General features: G+C 37.1%; 2 protein-coding genes across 3 annotated transcripts; both read left to right on the forward strand.

Moving 5' to 3' along the window:
- Nucleotides 1-351: 351 nt before the first annotated feature.
- On the forward strand, nt 352-3,735 carry LOC143880686 (uncharacterized). Its single transcript, XM_077383657.1, has 6 exons — nt 352-798; nt 895-1,070; nt 1,912-2,245; nt 2,328-2,489; nt 2,564-2,973; nt 3,471-3,735. The coding sequence occupies exons 1-6, from the start codon at nt 352-354 to the stop codon at nt 3,733-3,735; spliced, it is 1,794 nt and encodes a 597-aa protein (XP_077239772.1).
- Nucleotides 3,736-11,397: 7,662 nt separating this feature from the next.
- Nucleotides 11,398-17,098, forward strand: LOC143882322 (uncharacterized). 2 transcript variants are annotated; one of them, XM_077385861.1, is made up of 9 exons: nt 11,398-11,734; nt 12,819-12,870; nt 12,976-13,256; nt 14,269-14,419; nt 14,535-14,662; nt 14,762-14,830; nt 14,978-15,040; nt 15,198-15,266; nt 16,793-17,098. In XM_077385861.1, exons 3-9 carry the CDS (start codon nt 13,065-13,067, stop codon nt 16,862-16,864), a joined length of 744 nt encoding a protein of 247 aa, XP_077241976.1. In that variant the 5' UTR covers nt 11,398-11,734; nt 12,819-12,870; nt 12,976-13,064; the 3' UTR covers nt 16,865-17,098. The 2 variants fall into 2 exon arrangements, with proteins under 2 accessions (XP_077241976.1, XP_077241977.1); XM_077385862.1 differs by lacking the exon at nt 14,762-14,830 and having other exon boundaries at nt 11,401-11,734.
- Nucleotides 17,099-19,336: the final 2,238 nt, after the last annotated feature.

The raw sequence follows: 19,336 nt of genomic DNA on the forward strand, positions 1-19,336 counted from the left end.
GGTTGTGGGTGGATGGGTGTTGGTGATATGTGGGTGGATGGGTGTTGTACATTTCTGTGGGTGGCTTGGTTGTTGGGTTCTGATATAATGGCTTGGTTGTGGGTGGATGGGTGTTGTATATTTTGTTTTGGTTTTCATAAAAAACCCCAGATTGTTTTGTTGGTTTAGGGTACTAATTTGATCTTTTACAGTTTATTTTGTAGAGCTTTTTTGTTTTTTTCTGCTTTTCTTGTGTGATGGGTTATAATGTCTTGGTGGTTTGGTGTTGCTCATATAGGGCTACCATCGATTATCATGTCTTGAGAACTACCAAATAGGAGGACACTGATTATTCGAGCTGTAGCTCCAGTAATGGCTGCGGTAGCTACAACGACGGTTAGGGTTAGACTTTACGTAGAAGAAAATATGACAAGGGGCCCTTATGAAAGTGGGTACGAAACTCGTAGGACATTTGTTACACGTGTTACGAATGCAGAGAATCATTGTATTGCGCTTCTGCGAATGGATGTTCGGTGCTTCCGCAGCTTCGTCGCGATATTTAGAAACACGGTCCTGCTTGAAGACACAATACACTATTGTGTTGAGGAACAAGTGGCGATTTTCTTACAAGTAATTGCCCACAACCAAAGGAACCGTACTATTAGAGCATCCATTAGACGGTCAGGGGCGACTGTTTCGAAGTATTTTAACAAGGTTCTATGTGCTGTGCTCAAACTTCAAGAGTTGTTCATATTACCTCCATCAAGGGACACACCACATCACATTGCTGACAACCCGAATTTTATGCCGTACTTTAAGGTATCGTTTATTACCTATGTAGTAGCATGTAAGTTGCATAACAAGTTACTCATATGTCAGCACTGACGGGTGACATTTTAAATGTCCATATTGTAGGATTGCATTGATGTAATTGACGGGACACACATTCAAGCAACAGTAGCCGAGGATTTGAAACCTAGATTTATTTGTTGTAAGGGATGGCCCTCTCAAAATGTGCTAGCTGTATGTGACTTCGACCTGAAGTTTACTTACGTGTTAGCTGGTGGGAAGGGTCGGCATCAGACTCTAGGGTCCTAGCATCTGCTTTATCAAAGCCGAATGGGATTCCTTGTTTGCCAGGTACTACTGAGTTTGTCTTTTACTTCGTACCACTGTTGTTGTTCTCGGTTATGAAACTTATATATATCCCTTCGTATGTCTGTAGGAAAGTTTTACCTTGCTGATGGTGGGTACCCATGCCTAAGAAATTTTATAACTCCTATCCGAGGCATTGGTTACCACCTAAACGACATTAGAGGGCGCAGACCTCGAACTGCATATGAGTTGTACAATCAAAGGCATTCATCAGCAAGGAATGTAATCGAGCGGACTTTCGGTGTCTTGAAGAAGCGATTCAACATAATTAATACGCCACCCATGTACCCATTCGAACGACAGGTCGACATAGTGTTAGCCTGTTGTTGCGTCCACAATCACATAAGGAGGGAGATGCCGTCATACATTCCAATTGTAGACAATGAGTTGGGGCTAACTGTAGCGGAGGAGGAGGATGAAGAAGAAGAAGATCGTTTTCTTACTAAGGCTGAAGATGTGAGAGCGGGCGGTTTTCTTCGAACAAGAATAATGAATCATATGTGGAATGATTTTCAAGCACAACGACGTGGTCGTCATTAGGATGACATGTTTTTGGGTTGTAATAATTTTATGACTATTTCGATTAGACTTCTGCAACTATGTTTCATTATATGTTGTTTGATTGTATTATGATTTGGAATTTTTTTGGGTTGTAATAGTAATCTGTTTCATCGTACTCTATTTGATGATATATTGTTGTGAGTGATTATTTGGATATTTTTCCTACTATGTTCAATGGTACTCTATTTGATGATATATTGTTTCACAATGTTGTAGATATAATGAATCAACTTCAGTAGAGAAAAGAAAGAAAAATAACTCTTGGAACGACGATATGGATAGGCATCTCATAGTAGCCATGCAGCATCAGATTGCCGAGGGCCAGAAGGCCCCCAATGGTTTTAAAGATGTTGCGTACAATGGCGCAGCGCAGGAACTTACTACTGTCCTTAAAAAGCAGATCACAAAGGAGCACATTAAGAACCGTTTGAAGACGATGAAAACCAACTATAGGTTTCTTAACACTATCGTCAACCTGAGCGGATTTGGCTGGGATCCACAGCTGAAGAAAATATCCGTTGAAGACCAAGTGAAGAATGACTATTTGGTGGTAATTATAAGTCGTCATAATTCCTTCATTATTTTCACCACAATTTGGTCATAATCCTTACAATGCCTCGTTTTGTTTTCAGAGGAATCCTGATCATTTACGCTTCTTTAATAACCGTTGGGAGCTATATGAGGAGATGAAAGAAGTGTTCGGGGAAGATTATGCCACTGGAGAGTTCGCTAGGGACAGACATGCCCCTTCTCAGGACACACAGGATGTGGAGGGGCTTTTCTCATCGAGCCAGGCAATAGGGCTCGATGATATGTTCGACGGTACGACCCCTGCTTTTACTCCTCCCCCAGCTCTTCGTGCTTCCAGATCACATCATTCATCCCCAGTCAGAGACACCAGCATGGACTTAGTGACTCATCGCCACTGAAAGCCCCAGCATCAGGTAGTAAGGGGAAGAGGAAGAGGCGAACAAGTGGTGGACAACTTTCATCTGATATGACTTACTTGTCAGATAGTGTTAGGATGGTTGCTGAGGCCATCATTACGACTGGTGAGGTCCATAGTCTTGCTGAATTGAAAGCCGCTGTGATGAGCACCTCTGGTTTCACCATGTTGGAGCTGCTTAGGGCCTATACGTACCTGCACAAAAATCACAAGGATGGTGAAGTCTTCCTTTCCCTTTCTGAGGAAGAGCGAGTGGCTGTGATGGGCGATATTGTGGGGCTTTTGGCGTCGGTTGCTATAGTTTGGGGACCTTTTTTGGGAATCATACGATCGTATTATATGATCGTAGTACGACTCTGCTAGTTTTCTGCATCTTTATTTTGTCACAATTTTGGACGACTTGTTATGTTGTTGTTGGACTTGTTTTGATGTGGTTTATGTTCTTGAGCTTTATTGTAATGTTGTTTACTTTGTTGGGCCGCTTATCCTATGTGTTTGTCCGACGTTTTTGGTCATTTGGTTTATGTTGTTGGACTTATTTTGGAGGAGTTCTTATGTTGATTTGGTTTATGTTGTTGGACTAGTCTCAATGAGATGTTTCATGTTTCTTGGAATTATTTTGTTGGACTTGTATATGTTGTTACTTTTTAATACTTTATTTTCTATATTCTTGTAGTATTAGAGCAATATGTGGACTCTAGACATGGACAGGACTTTACTAACTGCCATGACGAATCAAATAATAGAAGGAAATAGAGGGATGAATGGATTCAATGTCATGAATTCAGTAGTGTTGATTATTTGGTTATTTTTATTTGCATTTCTGCAGATTAATGGCAAAAAACAAGTTTTATGTGGTTTTTAAGGGAAGGCAGGTGGGCGTATATGACAGTTGGCAATACTGTCATCTTCAAGTTAACGGGTTTAGTGGAGCGTGCTTCCGTTCGTATGGCAGTAGGGAGGAGGCAGAAGCTGAACTTACTGTGTTTTTACATGGCATTAGTGGGCCCAACAAAGATAGGAAAGAAGAGACCAACATTCCTACGCCTCAAGCTTTAACAAGCTCTTCTGTGACGAGTTCCTCTTCCAGTTAGGTTTTATTGTAGTGTTTCTGTTTATACTTTTCAATTTGTAGGCCTGTAAGTATGTCAGACTATGAAATATGGTTTAATATGACTTTTCTGTTTAGTTTTTCCAATACAGTTTAATTGGCAAGTGATCAGGCTTAGGAAACATTTTCTCTAGATTTCTCAGAGTTTCCTGCGCAAGTGAACAGGCACAGGATTCATTTTCCTGCACAGTTTCTTTTTCTTTCCTTTCCTTTCTGCCACGTTGTGGACCCCGATCCGAGAGAGAGGTGGGGGACGAGCCCCCAGCGGCCTCTTAGGATCATCCACGTGTGAAGGAGAGCTCTACCAAGGAACTCTCGAAACGGATGCCACCCTCATATCATAGCACGAGTGGCGATATAAAAGAGATACCTCTCGATTCGGGAACAAGTCCGGATTCGAAACGTACCTAAACAAACTCAGAGTCGCCATCCATGGTATACGGCCATGGATCCTTAAACAAAATAGGCTCCGTATACCATGGATAACCAGAAATATATATGGGTTCGTGCCTGATTACGAATGGAGAAGGTCTGAAAAGCACGCCCAATTCGTCCGAGTGCAAGCACTTGGTCTCTTATGCCATTTATTATTAACCTCAAAGAGTTTCGGGCGAAAATCATATGAAATAGGAACAATTCTCAGGAGTCGTTTACCTAAGCATGCATTTTCTGAGGATAAAGAAATGAACATACACAAAATGAAATGAAAGATGTGTCACCTAAGCAAAGCTAGGTTATGAGTGACATGTCTAATGGGTGTCTAAGTTCTGGTAGACATACACATGCAAGCTACAGCTAAAGATATAGTATCAGTACAAGAAAGTAAGAAAACACATCAAAACATAAAACACAAATCAATTCTATATATGACTGGACAAGACAAATCCTAAAACTCTAATGCAGGACTTGACTCGGACCAAGATGGCCGTCCATCCCAGCTGCTCTACGTATCCCGGCCTCGGAAAGAATCGGAGTCAACGTAGTTCGATGACCTATTCTAAATTACGATGCCTAACCATCTAGAACCGCTATCCTAGACTCGATCCACTAGACTCGATTGATTTTTAAAGCTTTTTACACAATTGCTTAAGTTCATGTGAATTGTAAGTTTTAGGACTCTCTATATGCCCTAACTAATGCAAGTTGATTAACCTTAAGTTAATGCAGGTGGGCCCTATATCCTATGTGTATCTAGGTTGTGCAACCTAATGAAAAACCATGGGCTGACTATATGCTTCCTAGTCTAGCCATCGGTTCGACTAAATATCTAGCCGATCGACTCGAGGCCTCCTAACTCTAAGGACACTCACACGACAGGACACACCATATCAATACAAATTAGAACAGACTCATAACTCTAAAACACACCAAAAACTAGGATAGACTTCTAACTCTAGGGGAAGATCTTTTAAAAAGGTTTTGAAGAAGCTTTGTATTTTATTGTTTGAAGGTTTGACAAATTTATTTTTAAAGGTTTGGCTAGACCTGAGATGTGGATCCCAAGCTGCACTATGTACCTCGCAAAAGATGATCAAGCCAACGTAGTTCGGAAATCGAACTCTCCTAACACTTCAAATGATTTGACGGTTTTAATGTTTTTTTTTAAATGTTTTTGATATTTTTTAAAGTTTTCAAATGTTTTTGAGTTTCAAATTTCTAATGTTTTTAGATTTTAAAGCTTTTCCAATGCTCTAAATCTTTAAATATTTTCAATCTTAAAGGGAACACACAAGTAACACCACAAATTAGGACAAAGCCCTAAAGCCAAAGGGGAAACCCCGAACAAACAACAAGCGTCTCATAGAGACGAACCACGACATGTAAAGAAGTGTCCCAAGAACAGAGAAAATGAATCTAAGATCTCAAGCAGGGAAGGCTCTATATGACTGAGTTAGTCTCTGATGGAAAAACTCTTAACTAATAACACTAAGGAGGGAGTACAAATGAGTCAGAAACTCTCTAATAACACTACCAAGTCAAAGACTCGCTCCAAAAGAGGAGGCCACTCTAACATGAGGTTAAGTAAGTCTCCTAAAGGGGAAACTCTCTATATGAGACAAGGCTTGTCTCTGAGACACAAATGATGTAAACAAGGGTTCTGATGAGACTGGGCAAATCTCCTATATACAAAGGAGGGTTCAAAGTATCCCTATCATCGCCCTAACAATGATTAAAGACATAGGCAACTAACAGACAAAGTTGATCTCCAACTAGCAAGAGTACAAGTTGTGATACAACTTGGAGAAGAACTCTATAAATGAAGCAATGCGTGCCTCCTATGGGTACACTATCTTTCAAAATCAAAGGTAACCTCCCAGAGGGTAGGCTCTAAATTAGGCTCGCTTCCAAAGGAGTACGGCCTAATGAGACATAGCATGTCTCCTAGTAGGGGTCTAATTTCTATCGGTGTTTAAAAGACTAGTAAAGTCCACTACATAAAGGAAGGGAACTCTACTCTGGCTGAGCAAGTCTCCTAAGAATGGGCTTGGGCTAGCGCCTTCATCGCCCCACGCATACACTTAATAAACAACTCTTAGATCATTTAATCCGCATTAAATTTCTAATTTCATTATAAAATGACAAAACTCACAATTTTTGCTATCCGTTATTTCAAAATAGGGCATCAGAAACAATTATATAATATCATTTAATGACCATCAAACATTGAATATACTACAGAACTATTCATCTCCTGCGAGTCTTCCATATTGAGTATATAAAGGATATTCACAAACAATACTCAGCTCTGATTAAATCTATACTACCTGCAGCTACTCCATATGCTTCATATTCATTATATTCCACAAACTAAATGAAGGGATAGTAAGACAATGGATGCAATCCCATTAATAATTATGATATAATAAACACATCCTGACCCAAACTACAAATAAACTTGCAGATAAGATATATGCATATCCTTTAAAAATTCAACAAATCTAATTTCTTAAAGATTGGCTATCTTTGCATCAAGACATAAGACTTCTAAAGAGGGTTAACAATATTTTTAACCAAGCAGATCATAACCTTACACCCATTCCAACCAGCTGTAACTTAGGAATATGTATATCCAATCAATAAAATCATTCACCAAGTACAACATGCAGTCTACTTTAGCTGATATTATTTTGCAAACTTTCAAAATAGAAAAGCTATAATATGGCCGAATTTTGTAGGAATCCATGGCCAAATCAGTGGCTGTATTGTGTTGAAATTTGAGACTAAATCAGAGACAGATTTGTGCGCATGGACTGTGCCAAACAGAGACAGATTTGCGTGCATGAATCTGTGCTAAACAGAGACAGATTTGTATGCATGTAATTTGCTAAACATGGATAGATTTGTGTATATGAATCTGTGCTAAATCAGGGACAGATTTTATGCATAAACTGGAATGAAATCTGGACAGATTTTAAGCAAAAACTGGGCATGAAATGTGTACAGATTTTGTATATAACCATTAAACCATAACCATTAAACCAAAACATGAACTGCATAGTGCTACAACAGATGCATAATTCAGATATATGAGTAATTATTCAGTAAAAATGGCAATTCCCAAATAATCATTTAGCTATAGCCAAATAAAACCATTCAAACAGAACAGAACTAGCTAATTCTTTGCAATTTCTATCCAGTTTTAATTCTTGTTCTGTAATAGTTCAATTTTACTATGTTCTTCTTGTAGTTGTTCAGTTCAAGAAACAAAAACATATTGTTCAAAAGATACTTATGCATACAACTCAAGCTTCAAAGAAAATAGACTCCCAACAAAAATCATGAGAACTAAAACCTCAATTCTAAATCTGCCACTAACCAGATATGCCCCTGCTCAAATTTTGGTAACACAAAAATAAGATTTCCAAACATTAAAATACCTTAACACAAAGATTTAACTGTTAAGACTTGAAATGAGACTAAAAAAAAATGTACATTAGAAGAAAAACTTAATATAAATATCAACTTTTCATGCTTACAACTAGCATATAAAGTCTAAGAAAGTATGACTTTTCACTAAAGAATAATACTATATGAAAATCTGATAGAATACCATGAGTACTCCACAAGACTTCCCAATAAAATAAAATCAGTTACAATGACATTCCCTGATTCAAAAATGGGATACGTGTGAGAATAATAGAAGCTACTAAATTTGATTCTAACCCCTGAAGTATAAAACAAGGTTAACATATAATTCACAAACTTATCATGGCTGAGATTCTACATACCCTAGCCATAATAATAGAGTTGTAACCATAAACCATAATAATTCTACAAGAGTCTCTGGATCAAGAATATCACTTGAACTACATCAACTGAGTGTTTCAAACAAAATTTTCCGTAACCTATAGAGAATTACCACAAACTTTAACCAAAAATCAAAGGCATGAATCCCAGAAGCAACTATAACAGATCTCATTCTTTCTTCCAGATTATTCAAACTAAAAGAAATTAAAATTATCTCAACAGATTAGCTTTGAACTCCAATAAGGCAAAATCCATAGTATAATTTTTAGGCATAAGTCATAATACATACATCAGGAAAAAAAATTTATTTAGCAAATGGAGCTACACATGCTGAGAATTATACTTATCAACTGAAGACTTGTTAAGCTCTGCTTTTTCTATTCCAAAGCATTGGAGAGCAATAAGCTAAAATTAATCATAATAAATACCAATGCAAACAAATTTGAGGTTTAAAGAAAGCTACAAAGCTCAAAGAAATGAACACATAGCTTTAAGGTTATTCCTACTTAGAAAGAATTTCAATAAGACATTAAAGCCAGCATAAACCTGTTAAAAGCTATTTCTCTTTATTGATTCTAAGTAACATAAGATTCAACAACAAAACAGAATAAAAAATCTGAACGCACAACATTAATATGGAGCAAACCAGATTGTTGGCCCCCAAAAGCACCACTATTATTGACTTAATCATACATTAACTCTATCAACAGTGATTGTATTCACATCATTTCTATACATTATGAAGTCACTGTTTATGCTAAAGGTCAATTTGTCCTCTGAAAATCAAATGATAAAAATAAATTCCACATTAAGCCTTCTTGTGAGCTTTCATATAAAAAAAAAAAAAGGTTCCAACCAAAACTGAAATTCAAAATCTTAATTCATCATCCATTACCTATATATTTTATTTTTTTATTTTTTTATTTTTTTTACTAAACTATGTGTGACATCAACACCATTTTCCCTCAGAAATAAGACCTATAGAATCAAACAAATTCCATTTAGAGAAAAATCTAATCATCTTTTCCTAATTTTTCTATTGCAAACTCATCAAGTAAAGATCAAATATATAACTTAAATTTTTCATACAAATCATCATAACATTGATGTAAAAATAATTCAAAGAATCATGAATCATTTTCAATCGAATAATCCTACTAATTAATTCAGCCACCATACCTCATCAGAACATCACATATGGTTAAAAATACACAAATTAAGAAGAAATACTCATCGAGAAGTAATTTTTCGAACGATCAACAAATAGATTCCAATATATAAATATACATATGCACAGAAATCAAGACATTTTCCTTAAAATTAAAGTCACAGATTCAAGAACACTAGCGATCTTATCAAAACAGTAATTAAACTTATCCGAGATAAAGAATAATTAGTAAAGATCTCATACCTTGTTGAAAAGGAATAATCAAACGAAATTTGATGCTATTCTCTTCAGATCTGGTGCAGTTACAGAAATTGAAGATGCCGAAAATCCAATTGATCTAAACTTGCGCTTTCTGGCAGGCCGGAGCTTTGGCCAGAGTTCCAGCAAGGATGATCGGAGAAGACAAAATGTTCGGGTTTGATCGAAGGTTTGGAGTGAAAATCTAAAGCTCTAGGATGTAGATCTAGGGTTTGAAGCCGTAGATCTAAGCTTTAGGTACAAATCTAAGGTTTGAGAGAAAGAGATTAAGGTAAATGATTAAAAAAATGAATTTTAGAATTTAAAGAGTTTGGATTGAAAAGACAAGAGAAGGATGATTAGATTTCCGTCAAATCTGGTAAGGAAAATGAACGGAGGCTGAAGAAAATGATCAAATTCCGGCAAGATTACCGGATTTGTAATGAATTAGGTTGGAAGAAAATTATATCTGAACCAGATCCGATTAGAGAAGAAGATATGAAAGGGGAAAAATGAAAAATGCTATTTCTAGCAAGATTTACAAAGATTCAAGGTGATAGGATGATCGGAACCAAGGATTTGATCTATGAGAATAGACTAAATCTCAAAGATAAAACCTACTTACGGATCTAGTGGAAATGATAAGTGAAATTGAATAGAGAATCGGCCAGATCTGCAGTAGGAATGGCCAGATCTGTGAAAAAGATGGCCAGATCTGTGAAGAAGATGACCAGATCTAGGGGTAGGGATGAGGAGCAATGATTTGATGAAAGGAAATGAATTTAAAGTAATGGTGGCCGGATGTGGTGATGAAAATAGGCAAAGGAAATGATCGGAGGTGATGGTCGGGGAAGAGGAAACGGCGGTGTGGATCAGAGATCTGGCAGATTTGCTGGAGAAGAAGACAATCATTTTCTCTCTCTCTTTTTTCTGTTTCGCGAAAAATGAGAATTTTTTTTTTTTGATGATTTTTTTTATATAAATACTAAAATATCAACGACCCATATCGGCACCCTTAATTGATGAGGCGCGCCTGTTAGATTTGTCTTATTCGACTTGGGCGCGTCCATCACAGGATAACTCACCCCTCTTCTCAATTGGATAGTCCTTGCTGCAGCTAAATCACCCCCCTTTAGGTTCGCACTATACTCCTTACATCGCTCGTCTTATTTGACAAATCAGGTCGGATTTTGGTGAAATTTAGCGGGGGCCTCGGTGGGACACTAACCTAACTTGCGATGCAATTTGGGATCCTAGCTGGGTGATTGGATGGGGTTTCACACAAACACAGCGAACTTGGGTCCGGTCAAAATGGGGTGTCTACACACGTCAGATTCCTTTCCTTTCCTTTCCCTAGAAAACAAGTGAACGGACCTTAAAGGTCAAGGATTACAAATGGAGAAATTATATACAGTAGGTGTACCACCCGATATTTGATCCAACAGCAGCTCCCTTTAAGTGTAGAGAAATTATACGGTGCAAGTCCTTACAACAATAAGGCCCTTGACGGTGGAGGTACCACCCTCAAAATCCAACAGCAGCTCACTCAGCTGTTGGATCAAATATCAAGGGTGGTAGTCGTACCATATTACTGCAAGGCCTTACACCATACAAAAACTCGTATGGGAGGCAACTGATATATTCGCCCCTTGTTTTTCCCTTATCATGTGCTGGTAATATTTGTCCCCTTTTTTGGACTTGGGACAGATCCCTCTCGTGTAGAAGAGTAGTAAAAAATATACTTGATGAGGCTGTCCAATTTAAAACAAAAGGGGCGAATATATCACTTCCCTGATGTAAACATTGCACCTGTGGGCCCTGTAACGACTCACGAGACTCTCATTCGACTTCGTCTCCACCTAGCCATTCCCAGCCGAGTCAAAAACATCCAGCGGCTCATTTTTGCTAACCGGCTACACCCGGTCGACCCACTGGTGCAGAAAGTCATCCGACCGTACAATATCTTGTCTATAGAGAGAGGTATAGACGAAGTGAGGGGCCGTTTCGATGGTTGTTAGTTGGCAAGCATTTAGTGTGCTCCTCTGCTTCTCATACTGAGAGAGAGAGAGAGAGAGGGTATTATTAGCACAAAAAAACCCTAACTTTTTTCAAAACCCTAACTTTTCTTGTAAGTTTTCTCCTTCGTAGAGAACTTAGCCGCCTCATTTTCTGTCCGATCCGTTTATTTCCCGTCGAATCAGAGCTCACAGATCGATTTTTCATGCCCTAGACCCTCTATTTGAGATCTCTGCATACTAAAAACGATTGCATTTCGTGGATTTTGATCGAATCTAAGCTCTTTGTCACCGGATCGGATGAATGCGAATAGGTATCTTGAATTTGGGATCTAATTCTTGCTTTTTGTCTTATGTCATTGCGTTAGGGCTTGGGAATTCGTTTTTTTTTTGTTCTGATTTGAGCCGTACTGTATATGATTTGAGTGAATTAATTGGTTATTATTTTATTTTTTTTGCAATTGTTGTTAGAGAAGATGAGGAATAGGATGAGTTAGCTGATTTCAAGCTTTTCTTCTGTTTAATTTGATGCCATTTTCTTCAATAACTTTTTAAGTACCGTTTTTTTATTTAATCTTTCTTTTGCTAGATTCGATATTTATGGATTTTTCAAGTAAGATTTTTTTGCAATTTTTGGTAGAGAAGATGAGAAATAGGAAGAGACATCTGATTTCAAGCTTTTCTTTTGTTTAATTGGATGCCATTTTCTTCAATAACTTCTTAAAATACCTTTTTTTCTATCATCTTTCTTTTGATAGATTCGATATTAATGGATTTTAGCTTGCAATAATATAGTCATAAGAGTAGAGAAATCAGTATTGTGAAGTAAGATTTCTAGTTATTTGTTTTCTTCATTGATATTTTATTCAAGAATTTTAAGGGAGCTTTGGGAACTCCTTTTTGCTTAGTGAAGACTATAAAATTTGATAAATTTAGAAGGTATTTGATTTCAAGCCCTTCTTCTGTTTAATTTGATGCGATTTTCTTCAATAACTTCTTAAAATACCATTGTTTCGGTGATCATTGTTTTGCTAGATTCTATATTTAAGAATTTTAACTTGCAATATAGTCATTAGAGTAGAGAAATCAGCTTTTTCAATCAAGATTTCTAGTTATTTGTTTTTTTCATTGATATTTTATTCAAGAATTTTAATGGAGCTTTGAGATCTCCTTTTTGCAAAATCAAGACTATAAAGTTGATAAATTTAGAAGGTAACTGATGTCAAATTCATTATCTTTCCAGCTCTATTTGACGTTATCCTCTCGATAACTTTAATCAGAGCTTAAAGATTGCATTTGTTGCCACTCTGCAATACTGAAGTTTATCCACTTTCATTGCCATTTTACTCAATTACTTGCTGTTGGAGCTAATAGATTCCTTTCAATAACTAAAAACAGATGCTGTCTATCTCTCGAAGAAAATTCAATACACTATTGAAGGCAAAATCAGGTAAATTCTGTTTGGCCAGAGGCAGATAAATGAGGAATTTGTTTTGCGATAAATTGGTGGGTTTGAGTTCTGATATCTAATTATTTTCAACAATGAATGTGCCAGTTTGGAGGATGCAGAGCTGTTGATTCGCTGGGTTTTTTTTCTCTATAAATTGGTTGTTTTTCAAAATTCCGAAGTAGAGATTTAAGTAAATGTTGGAACCTGAGCTCTGTTCTTCCCGTGTTCTGTCTCCTTGTCGGGAAGAAAGTGGAGATGAAGAGCTTTCTGTGCTTCCAAGGCACACAAAAGTTATTGTGACGGGTAACAACAGAACAAAGTCAGTACTGGTTGGGCTGCAAGGCGTTGTCAAGAAGGCTGTTGGCCTCGGTGGATGGCATTGGCTGGTAAAGAAGCTTATCCTCTAGTTCTCACTTTTCTTAACCATATTGCTTCGTTTAAAAATTTTCTGTTTACTTATTTGCAGTAAGCTTCCCATGACTTGTTCAAGTTTTTCTATGTCTTCATTTGTCTGACTCAAATCTGCATGTCTTTGTTGTTTTTATTTGCTTTCTCACTTGCGACGAAACAGATTATTAGTTGATCCGGCAAGAAAATGAAACTGAAAACATGAATTTAAATTTGTTATAGGATTCGAATTAGAATGGATTCGAATCTGTTATAGGAGTCTAATTAGAATTGCAGTTTTTAATTTTTTGCTTTGTAATTAGAATTATAATCAACAATTAATCTGACATTGTAAGTTTCTTGCTCTAATATTGTATTCACTTAAAACATTTTCCTTTTCTCCCCTTTTTTTGTCCAAACTTTGATCATGTATTAATTCTGATGTAGTAAGAGCTCTGTTGACACTCGTACCAGATGCCTCATAGGTACTTCTGGTGGTCAAAATAACAATAATTTATTAAACATATAGCACTATCGTCAAGTTAATGATCGTGCTTAAAGATATTATTTTAAATTTTATTATAAAGTCCGTCTTGAGGTTTACTCTAGTTAAATTCTATGGCATTTTATTTGTACATGTCTTATGTATTATCTTATGGAATGGGGTACTTGTATCTGTATTTTTGCATTAGATTTTTGAGTCATAGCTCCATTCCGGTGTCAATCCATATTAACATTCATATATGGGCACAATAGTTGTTGGTAGAGCTCTAGGCTTCAAACCAGAACTTTGTGTTTCAACATGAAGCACCTTCCAACTAAGATACATGCTCAAGCCGAATGTTACAAAAGGTTGCTTCCCGTATCTCAGTTGGGAAGGTGCTTCATATTGCAACAGAGTTTTGGGTTAAAGCCAGCTTACCTGGGAAAGAGAATCTACCAATGGCACTGCTGGTAAGAAGCCTGGGGTTGTACATCGCTCTAATTACCTAATGATTATTGGGATGAAAGGTTCTGAAGAATGGGGTGGAAGTGAAGCTACAGAGGAATGCTCTGAGTGTGCTAGAAGCTCCAACAGGGAATGAAGATGATGATGAAGACAATGAGTGTGATAATTCCTTCTGCAGTAGCTCTGACATGGGTGAAAAAGAGAATGATTTTTGTAAGTAGGGTTTTTTAGAAATAATTTCAAATTCTAGTTTTCAATGATCGTTCACTAGCAAGTGATTGGAATTTCTCATTTAGTAATGATCTATTCATATTTATCCTCTTGGCAGCTAGTATTGAGTTCCAAAAACCAAGTAAGCCAAGGGTCAGGCATGCAAAGCCGTGGATCTCCTCAGCAAAATCAATCAACCGAAGTAATTACAGAGAAGTCCAATCCAATGCCTATAAGCTCCCACAGGTAAGAAAGGAAAACAGTTGTGCATCTTCATAAGCATTTTATTTTTCATTCAACATTCTGTGTTAGAAATGAAGTGTCTTTACTAGCATGTGCCAGTAGTCTCTTGTGCATAACCAAATGCAGAAGATTCCTAACGCTGGCTCAAGAATCCTCGTCATAGAACATGAGGTGAAGATCTCAAAATTTTGTATGATCTGATCCAATGGCTTGGGATCTTGTATTTTTTTTCTGTTGATGAAAGGGGAATTCTTGGCTATGAAGGCTCTAATAGATATACTCGTACTCACTAATAAACTATGTTTTTTTGGCTTCCAGAGGGTGAATTTGGCAAAGCTAGAGACAGCAGCCCTGTGGAGATATTGGAGGCACTTTAACCTAGTAGGTTTCGCTGTCTTTAACATTATGTCCTTTTATTTTTGCCCTTTTTTACATTCTTTTTTTGATGTAGTACTTGGTACTTACAATAGTTTTGCCAGTCATTGCTCTGGCCAATTTTCATTAGCTTATTTCTAACATTGGTTGAAATGTAAATCAGGTGAGCATTAATCCCAATCCATCTAAGGAACAACTGGTTCATGGGGTGCAGCGGCATTTCTTATCACAGGTTCTCCCCTCACCCTCTCTCTGTGTGTTCTTGGTAGTCATATACGCGTATGAATAGACATAGAAACATAGTATAACATAAAACATAATGTTTCTCTCAATACGAACAATAAACAAGAACAATACAGACATGGTAAATAATATTTGTTGTATAATCAACACATAATGCTCTTCTTTTCCTCTAACAACTTCTACTCTTACAAACAATAAGCCGCCGCCTCTGTACCTTCGCCTCCAACCCTACCTCCTCTTATCTGAAGAGAAACTACAATTATGCTTTCTTGTTTGGGCTACAAATATGGTCGGAGCCCATTGTTCAGTTCTATACTGGGTCCACTCTTCGTGGGCCACACCCCAAAATCTAACCTATCAGATGAAGCTGTCAGATTGGTGCCCCACAAATAGACGGTCAAGAACAGATTTGTCCAACACTTCACATTCAACTGAGAAGTTTAATCTATCGGATGGCTACAATCGTTCAGTTTGGGCAGAGGTACTTGATGTGGCACATCCAGATCAGATCGGATCCGTCGGAATATTCAAACAAACACTGTTGTGTGTTTGGCTGATCAATGCAGCATTCTTTCTCTGAAACCTTTCCCCCCCTTCTCTGTCAAGTATTGGTCTCTCTTAATTTGGCTGCATTTGTTCATGCAGTTGTGTGAATATTTGCAACATAATGTCTGAATTTTCTAGATCTACTCTAATCCTTGCATGTTATTCACCAGAGACTGAGACTGATCTCTGTGTAGTGTCTGAATTTTCGAGAAATCACAACTCTCATCCATGTATTCAACACAGATTCATTTCTATGAGAAATTATATGGTGAATGAGCATACAAGTTTACTTGGTATTCAAATTTCAAAAGGCGGTACCTCCAATACCGACTTACATGCGCATCCATTGTATAAAATCGCCATCTCTACATACTGTCATAATTTTGGAGAAATCTCAATTCTCATCCATGCATGTTATTCAACAGACTGATATCAACCCTGAATTTTTGAGAAACCTGAATTCTCATCCAAGCATGTTATTCAGTACTGATTGATCTCTATGTACTGCCTGAATTTTCAAGAAGTCTCAATTCTCATCCATGGCTCTTATTCAGCACAGATTGATATCTAAATAGCATCTGAATTTTCCAGAAATCTCATTTCTGAACCAAAGTCCCTCTGACATCATTTGAGAATCAAAATATTTGTTGTTCAGGAGCGAAACAATCAACCTATTGATATTGGAAGACTAAAAAGATTCTTCCAATGTATCATTTCTGGGGTCTTTTTGAGAAATCTCAATTCTCATCCTAGCATGTCACATTGATCGCTACATACTATATGAATAATATTCTGAGTACGCTTAATTATCATCCATGCATGTTATTGCATAATCTTGTGGTGAATATGAAAAATCCAATAATGAAACATTTTATTAGTATTATTGCATAATTTAATGTCCAGAAATTATCAAAATGCAAATTCATATACTGAACTGACTGAATTTTTTTTTTCCTTGAAACCAAAAAGCAATTGGATGAGATTCAGGTGATCACAGGATTCATTCACGCGGCGAAGAGATTGAAAACTGTCTACACATAGAGAAGTGGCGTCCTGTCCACGGGCGCATAATTTTTATGTTTAGGGAGAGACTGGAATTTCCCTTATTGTATAATATATACATGTTATTAGTATGTATATGTATAAAATATGCTTTACAACCCTTGGAGAGTGTTGTTTGCACCAAACCCAATTCCTCTAGAATTGAAATTCATGGGATTTGTGGTTGGGATAAGGTAATTTATTTTGCTGCTATAATTTAATTTTCTTTTCCTTCCTACTTTCTTGAAACACAAGATATAAAAGGACAAAAATTAGAATGCAACAAAATTAATTTCTTTTTAAAAGAGAATTAGGAAACAAAACTATCATATTAAAAAAACTGGATATTAGAAAAAAAATCATAAAATTAAACAGAGAATGAGTACAAGAGGAATTCTCAACTCAACTAATCCTTTGTCCCAAACTAATTGGGGACGGCTAATGAATTCTTTAGAATTTTTACATTAAGGTGAAAGGATCTATCCGGCTCAAATTAACTAAGTCTTACCATTGAAAAAATAAAATAAAATTGACTTAGTCTTGTCTTGATACTATTTGTTCTATAGAGTTATTCCCTAAATTATCTATTAGTGGGAATTATAATCACTCTACGTTCTATTTTGCACTTATTATTAGTTGTTAAAATTGAACAAATCCCTGAAATCACCTGTTTGATTAACTGAGAAGTGCCATTGTTAATGTAAAAGAGTGTGGATATCATTTACCCATCATTATTATAGTTGATATTGGCGATCGCTAATACTCATGAATGGCTGATTAGTGATTACCTGTTAGTGATTTGGACGGTTGAGATCGTTTCATATAGTCATATCTCATGGGCGTCTTGCGCCTACGGGATGTGAAGTTATACGGACTCTATTTTATTTTTCATTTTGCTGCTTATTGTTTACGCACAATTGTTCCTTCGAACGGGAGATAATTTCGGCACCCTTATTTTAATAACGGCACTCCTTAATCCTTTCGAAATTCGAATTGTCCGGCTCTTTTAGTAGCCAACAAAATAAGTGTCAACTAAAGAGATATTAACTGTCTCTATTATACTTAGGACTCCTCGGGGGGAGTGGGACCCAGTAATTAAATGTGACTGACGACTATCCACCTAGTCAAACGAGGACCGTTGATCTGGTTGGCATGGTATGATGTAAGAGATAGCATTTTCGATGTTTACAGGGGAAAGAGGGGTATTTTGAGCAGAAGGTAATATAAGGGTAGCCTCTCGATATTTCGAAGCATAGGGTGGATATTTTTGTCAAAACGAATCTCAATGAGATCTTGTATTCAGATCTTTTTTCTTCTTTTTCTTCTTGATGAACGAATCTAAGCAAAAGACAGCCAGGCTGTCAGTCACCACGCGTCACGTACTTGTCGAAGACAGCGTCTTGACGTTGACACCCCTTAAACCTTTTATTTTTTTGAAAGGGCCATGATAAATCCGCAGCACTCCTGTGGGATGATTCGCTCCCCAGGAAGGGGAATTGACATAAAAAAGCGTAAAAAAAGAAGCTTAAGCTTCAGACTTTAACGCTCTTTGACGTTAATTCACGTTACAGTGGTGTGAGTCATCCTACAGATGGTGCGAATTTATCATTACCCTTTCAAAATTATTTATTCTGATTTTTCTAACGTAAGTATGGTATGGGAAGTATTACCTCGCCTTTTATCACTCGTCAAGCCAGAGTAAAATTCAAAAGATTGATTCCATTCACGGGCTGAGTAGGGAAATGGAAATGACTATTATGCCCATCTCATTTTTTAAAGAGAAAAGTTCGGAATGAAGGCCGATGTTTAGTGAAAATACAGATTGAAGGCACCTTTTAAAACAAAAACAAAAAAGGGCTAATCTCCAACATCGGTTTGGAAAAAGACCCTCATACCCTTCTGACATCAACAGAAACGTCATTCAACCTCCTTTTTCATTACTGGTGTGCTTCACGAGGTTCTTTTGGTTTGTTTGGTATTTGAATCGACAGAAGTCACAGAACCTTGGGTTCGTTTCTATCTTGGCCGTCGGAAATACCTAGAGACGGATGGATGCCTGACACGTGTTGTAAAACTTTTTGGAATGCTAGCGGCTCTATACATAGTCGGTTTGGTTTGGATTGAAATCTTTCTGTGAACCCAGAGTCCTTGGGTTCCTTTAAATCTTGGTCGTCGCCAATATGAATAGAAGGTCGGATCCACGACACGTGGACATCAATATGAAATTGTGGCGTCTTCTAATAATACCCCTCTCTGTAACCATTATTCCCTTCTCTGTAACCATTATTTCCGCCGGCGTACCCATTATTCCTATTCCCCTCTCTGTAATCATTATTTCCATCGGTGTACCTATTATTTCCACCGGCGTACCCATTATTCCCCTCTCTATAACCATTATTTCCATCAGCGAACTATTCTCATTCCCCTCTCTGTAACCATTATTTCCATCGGCGTACCCATTATTTCTGTCTG

The sequence above is a fragment of the Tasmannia lanceolata genome, unplaced genomic scaffold (assembly GCF_043159265.1).
Source record: "Tasmannia lanceolata isolate RefF3 unplaced genomic scaffold, GAP_Taslan_0.1 ptg000007l, whole genome shotgun sequence".
NCBI lineage: Eukaryota > Viridiplantae > Streptophyta > Magnoliopsida > Canellales > Winteraceae > Tasmannia > Tasmannia lanceolata.

Excerpts from the sequence above, each read along its gene's own strand:
- LOC143882322 (XM_077385861.1), top strand. The coding sequence starts at position 13,065 with ATGTTGGAACCTGAGCTCTGTTCTTCCCGTGTTCTGTCTCCTTGTCGG. Across the intron at positions 14,831-14,977 it reads TCCTCGTCATAGAACATGAG|AGGGTGAATTTGGCAAAGCT; the intron begins GTGAAGATCTCA and ends TTTGGCTTCCAG. Across the intron at positions 15,267-16,792 it reads AGCGGCATTTCTTATCACAG|CAATTGGATGAGATTCAGGT; the intron begins GTTCTCCCCTCA and ends GAAACCAAAAAG.
- LOC143880686 (XM_077383657.1), top strand. The coding sequence starts at position 352 with ATGGCTGCGGTAGCTACAACGACGGTTAGGGTTAGACTTTACGTAGAA. Across the intron at positions 799-894 it reads ATTTTATGCCGTACTTTAAG|GATTGCATTGATGTAATTGA; the intron begins GTATCGTTTATT and ends TCCATATTGTAG. Across the intron at positions 1,071-1,911 it reads GGTCGGCATCAGACTCTAGG|ATATAATGAATCAACTTCAG; the intron begins GTCCTAGCATCT and ends ACAATGTTGTAG.